Genomic DNA, 6,137 nt, shown 5'->3' with positions numbered 1-6,137 from the left:
CTAGTTTATTAATTCATTCACTTCGAAGTCAAACCTCGCTTTGCCTGTGTTGGTCTCTCTCTCTCTCTCTCTCTCTCTTCCATCTCTCTCTCGCTCTCTCTCTCTGGAGGCCCCTTTGCTTCCACGGAAACAGACATTAAACTCTAAAAGTATCAGATGACAAATTCTTACTCATCTTGATTCTAATTGAACTGAGTGTTTTCAGGTTTCAAACGATTTTTCAAAGTTAATACATGCCTGAATCAATACTGGTGAGGCTTTCTGGTGCTACTGATGTGCATAAATGAGGGCTGCGTTTGGTTTCGGAGGTGCACACTTCAAAATGTTCATGCTTATGAGTCATTTCACCTCACTCATTCTTGAAAATTAACAGTCTTGAGTTAAGAGGAGATAGGACTTGTTTGAAATACATTCACTCGCTGAGGATTTTTTACTACTATTACTCAAGATAAAGAGAGAAAGCAATCTGGGAGAATAAAATGCGCATCTAATGTTAAATTCGTATCAGACAGAACTAATTTTACTCCAGTTATTCACAAGAAAATAAGAAGAAATGTATGAGATAAAAGTAAGAGATTCAATTCTATATGAAGTCTCATTCAAACTGAGTTTCTTCCTCTTTATTTATTTATTTATTTGCTTTTTTGTGCATCAGAGGAGCTGCACATTATCTGAGGCCATCTGACTGCCCTACCTCCCCTGGTGAGGAGTGGTGGTGTGGTCCACGGGGAACTCATCATCACTTTAAAACGCACCAGAGACTTGGCACAAAAGAAGCGCTCGCAGGAAGCGTCTCTTATTACACCGAGGGGAAACACGTTTTGCACCCTGCACACTTTCTGACAAGACTCGCTAAAAGTCAGCAAAAACGAGGATTCTGTGCTGAAGAAACTTACTTCGGCTGCACCTGATGCGACGCGGTCTGACTGCAGCCACAGTCCGGTGATGTGGATGTGACCATTACGCACGAACTCGATGCTTGCCTGTAGATCTGGACTTTAAAATAAGCATAATATCTCTTGCTTTCTTGCTCTTATTTTTGTCTGAACAGTCACATGACGCAAACTGTTGCTTGGAGTCCAGATTTTGCGGCGAGACTGTGTGCCTGCCAAGCTGAGTCGCGTGTCTGTTTGCTGATAACCCACAACGAAACATGAACGTCTCCTTCTTAGACGTGACCCAGGGCGCGCTCTTTAACGGGAGCCAAACACTTGCTGGGACACTTGCGACATACTCCGCCAACGGCACCGACAACTTGGTGACCGGCGACGGCGGAGGGTCCCTGGTGCTGGTGCAAGACGAGCGCAAACTCTTCGTCATGCGTGTGGTGCAAATCGCGGTGCTGTGCGTGTTGTCGCTCACGGTCGTGTTTGGTATATTTTTTCTCGGGTGCAACTTGATGATCAAATCGGAGAGTATGATTAACTTCCTGGTGAAGGACCGGAGACCCTCCAAAGACGTGGAGACGGTCATGATCGGTCTCAGCTAGAGCATGGAGAGCAGGTACCGTGGAAGCTGGAGCCGAGGTCCGCTATGAGGATCTAGTTTGCTTTTCCCACCGCAGGTCAAGATCGACATCTGCATGTACTTCTTATAGACGCTCTCTTTGTCTCCTGTTCAGGAAAGATATGCAAAAACTTCACATTTCCTTCCGACAAAACGACTACAGGAATGTAGTCCAGCGACCAATGTTTGTGCGTAAAGTTTGTGCGTAAAACACGGGAAATTGTTTACACGGGAGCCGATCTGTTGAATATTTTGAGTGAATTTAATGTTGCCAACTTGGACAAAATGAAGAAAATGTTTACAAGCTGTTACCTCATTTTTTGTTAGGCTGTTTTTTTTGTTTTTATTTGTTTGGTTTTTATTTGTTTTTCTTCTTGTAAATTTGAAATGATTGTTAGTGAATGTTTTTAAAACTGTCAAAAGGCATGATTGTGAATTCTTACGGTTCCACGTGTGCCAGTGTGCTATGTGGACGTGGTGCATATGTGCATAATCTCTTTACAAAGTATTTTTCTTGGTCTTGTTTGGTAAATACACTTTATGAAAATTATGACATGTTGCACGTTTTTCAACAAACTCCATCACAGCTTTATGGGGTGATTCTGGTCCTGTTTGGCATGCTCGCTACTTGATCTGTAAAGTGATTTTTGAACCCGTTTTGCACTTTTGAAATCACTGATGCTGCATGAATTATTTTGTACCAAAAAAAGAACAAAAAAGAAACAGAAAAAGAAAAAAGAACGAAAGAAAGAAATTGCAGCATGCAATTAAAAAATTAAGTGACCATACGAAACTTTGTCTTCTGTTAATCAACACAATACACGTGATTTCTGTGTTGCTTAGTTTTTTTGTTTGATAGATTAGGTTTCAGATGTTTTCTTCCAGTTTAAGTCTTAGAGCTGAATCATCACTATTCCAATCTCCAAAGAAACATGTACAGTTTTACTTTTTCATTTTAAACTCAAGTCAGACCTGAAATGTTCTCTGGTCCATCTCTCCCCTCACAGCTCATCCGATGGGATCTTCACCTGTGCACAAGATGCAAAAACTGAGTGAATACGTCAATATGCGATAACAGGCTCACTTTGTAATTCAACTGGATTTTTTTCTTTTCTTTCTTTCTTTTTTTCTTTCTTTTTTTTTTTTTTTTACAAATGATAAGTTAAGTACATAGATAATATATTTTTTCCATAATTCAAGCTTATAAATAAGATTTTGGGGCAGGCCACAATCACCTGTGACAGTTAAATACTCAGTAAAAGCAGTGTGGCATCTCGAACAGCTTTATACAGAGAGGCGATGAGACGCCAGCCTGATTTCTCCGTCTTATAGCCAACAGGTCGACTTCATATTGGCTTCACGGCATTTAATCTGATCTCTCTGAAGAGTGACCAGCTGCCAGTCAAGAGACATTCAGACTCACCCTAACTTCCTAGTCTGCACCTTTAGAATTTAAGGCTGATTTATTTAAGGTCCTGAGAGGCTGATGTTCTTTTGTGCCACCAGAAAGTGAGTGAAAGTGGTCGTAAATGTGAATGAGCTAACAGTGTCTATAATACCTCAGTGCAGTTCTAGAAGGATTTCTCACAACATGCAGGAACACAGGAACATCCAGCTGTCATTGTGCTCTAAGATATCGTGATTCTTCCTGCCCCTTAGTGTCTGCACATTACTCCCACCTCTTTCCTTTCTCAAGAAAAAGAAACTTTCCAGACTATTTCTGTTCCAGACAGACAGAAAGCCCACAGACAGTTTCATTCCAGGTGTCAGGTATTAGGTTTTCATTGTATCCAGCTCAGTATTTTGGTTCAATTTTACTTGGATTTCTTCTCTATTTCTATCTGCGCCTCGTCCTCCTCCTTCCCTCTGATGTGCCCCACTCAGAAGCAACCAATGTTCTCATTATTATTTCAGTACTTGTTAGGAGAGCTGGGCTAAATGAATCCTTACAAACACATCCATGCATCCACACATGTGCCCGTTCACCATGCACACGTTAGACAATGATGTGCAACAGACCAGCAAATTCTGGCCTCAACCAAAAGTATCCCAGAAAAACATCATGAATAAATCAAACACATTAGATAATTAGACTTTAACGAGTGAGAACAACTCTACAAACTACCTGGGAGACAACACAAAGCATGCGTGCATATGCAGTGTATTTAAACATGTTGGCATGTTAACTGCTACAACCCTACATGTGAAGTGCATTATCTCACAGCATGACAAAGAGCAGTTAATATGAAGGAATAAATAATTATTTGGGTTAGGAAACATCAATGTTTAAAGCCCAAGCATCAGATTTTCTGCTAAAGTAGGACATTTTAAGAGCAGATCTGTGATTTCAATATCAACTATACCAGATTTAATAAGAAAGGAAGTTAACGGCTCAGGCTAAGTTATCTACTGTAGCAAATGCAGTCATTTTGATGAAGAGAACCGAGATTAAAACAATTCATAATAGGTCTGTGTAAGCCCCACTTTGTCTTCCTAAGCCTTTAATATAATCCTCTGGGAAAATAAATAAATTTGTTCTGGTATTGGAACAGCTTGAAAGCTATTTTGGGAGAGAAGATATTTAATTGTTCAGTTAATAACTTGTTACTCTGAAACTTAAAAAGATATTTCAGTCAGACATTGCCTCGATACGGTACCCGTGAGATAAGTTTAGATGCTTCATCAATGGGGGGGCTGAAGGATTCGAAGGGCCCAGTGATAGATCATGGCAAGGCCCAAACTTTATCGTAGCACATTTTCCCTAAAGTTTGTCTTGTTCCAGACCTCTGAACTGGTGCACACATCTTGGATTATTTTTAAATATTCAAACAGATCTGGTGTTGAGCTCTCTGGATCCTGTTTCCCAGGTAGGGAAAGCAACTGAGTCAATCAGAGTTTTGTAGGCGAGGATGTCATAATGTGAGAATGGAGGCATCATATTTCTTCGCCAGAGGATTGTGGATTTGTCGCTCACTGACATTTCAGCTCGACAGCAACCATGGAAACATAGCAGCTAGCATCGATCACTAGCTCTGTAGCAGACCAGTGGCTACGTCAGTGTAAACAGATCTGCTAAGATTGATATCTAGCCTTTACTGAGCACTCAAACATGTTGTACTCTCTGAAAACTCCTCAAACTCTCAGTAAAGATTGGCTGTTGTAGCTTCAGTGCATAATGTTATTTTACATTCTGACAATGAAGTGGTTATATTTGACATTCAGTCTATACAGACTAATACATTACAAAATATAACCAACATATGGGTTTCATGGTCTGCATGTGAAACCTAACAGTTTTATTCTGCATGACGCAATTGTAGATTCAAAATGCTAAAATTTGCTAATAAGCCTCTGTTTACTGCACTGAGCAGCACAAAATACATTGTTTTCCTCTCATACTTCTGTGCAAGACTTGTCACTTTCTTGCACCAAAGCCTCTTCTCTTGACTTGGCTCAGAGTCAACTAAAATTACTCACCATCTTGCCCGAGATCCTTTTTCAAGTACATATTTTCTCACTTTGGAGGCACTATGAGTCGCCCACAACCACTGAACATATGCTAAAGAGTTAGCATGGAGCACCGTCAGTGTGTCCACAACAGATTGGAGACGCATGAATCGTTTCGGTGCTTCTGCTCACCAAATGAATGATCTGCAACAATCATTCTGAGAGCCTAGCATGTGCGCTTGTGGTCCTCAAAGTTGGACTGCTTGACAGGGTGTCATTGTTATGATTGCACCCACAAAGGCTGGGCTGTAGGTAATTATAATCAATGCTCGAGGAGGATATTAATAAGCCAGTATTGCAGCAGCAGTGCGGGAACAACACGTTAACATGTTAACTCTTCACCCCAATTAACATGTGTGCAGTTATGCAGGCTCAGTGTGTTTCCTTCTCCTCAGTGCTGCTGTACATTTTCTTGTCAGGAAGTGTCACCGCTGACCTTTAACATCAGAGACCTCACAGAAAATAATGAACCATGCACCGGCTATGAAATCATGACAGAAATAATGGTGATTAAACCAGAAGTGCCATTCAGTGCTCAACTGTAATAATGATAGCTTTCCCAAGAAGACTGACTTTGAATGAAAATGCAATATATCATGAGGTCTCTTGTAGTTCTTCGCTTTTCACTCGAAAAGTTTGAGCATTTTTGATTAGAGGACGAGATACACAAAAGATCTGCTTTCAACGTCGATGAAGCTCCCACAAGGATGAAGTGGCCTTTCGCAGCCCCATTCAATCTGTTTCTAATGGGATGTGTTGCATTCAAAGGACGAGGCAATAACAATACATGCAGTGAAGTCAAGGAATCAAAACAGAAACAGTGTCTCATGTCACACTCAGGGGAGTGGATGTAAACACACTCTCTCCCTGCCTTTGGTCCACGCCGGTGGACACACACACACACACACACAGAGCAGACGTTGGTATGACTTGGCACTCATTTCAGTATCACTGAAACATTATCACTTCAACCCAACCTTGAGTTGATTCACATGTTGCCACTAAAACACAAAGTTCACCAAAGTGCATTATTTTCTCAGAGCAGTTCTCTTGACTTTTTTTTATAGTTGCTGTGTGGCCCCCCCTCACTGACTTGAGGAATCTACGCACAAATGTGCTCATGC

The 6,137-nt window shown here is 41.0% G+C and overlaps 1 protein-coding gene across 1 annotated transcript; it reads left to right on the top strand.

Annotated features, from left to right (window-relative positions):
• The first annotated feature begins 355 nt into the window (after positions 1-355).
• rprml (reprimo-like) lies at positions 356-2,432 on the top strand. Its single transcript, XM_046415472.1, has one exon. It carries the CDS (start codon positions 1,154-1,156, stop codon positions 1,487-1,489), a length of 336 nt encoding a protein of 111 aa, XP_046271428.1. The 5' UTR covers positions 356-1,153; the 3' UTR covers positions 1,490-2,432.
• Positions 2,433-6,137: the final 3,705 nt, after the last annotated feature.

The sequence above is a fragment of the Scatophagus argus genome, chromosome 16, assembly GCF_020382885.2.
Source record: "Scatophagus argus isolate fScaArg1 chromosome 16, fScaArg1.pri, whole genome shotgun sequence".
Lineage (NCBI taxonomy): Eukaryota > Metazoa > Chordata > Actinopteri > Scatophagidae > Scatophagus > Scatophagus argus.
Note: the sequence above shows the minus strand (reverse complement) of the source record. Positions and strands in the feature narration are given on the sequence as shown.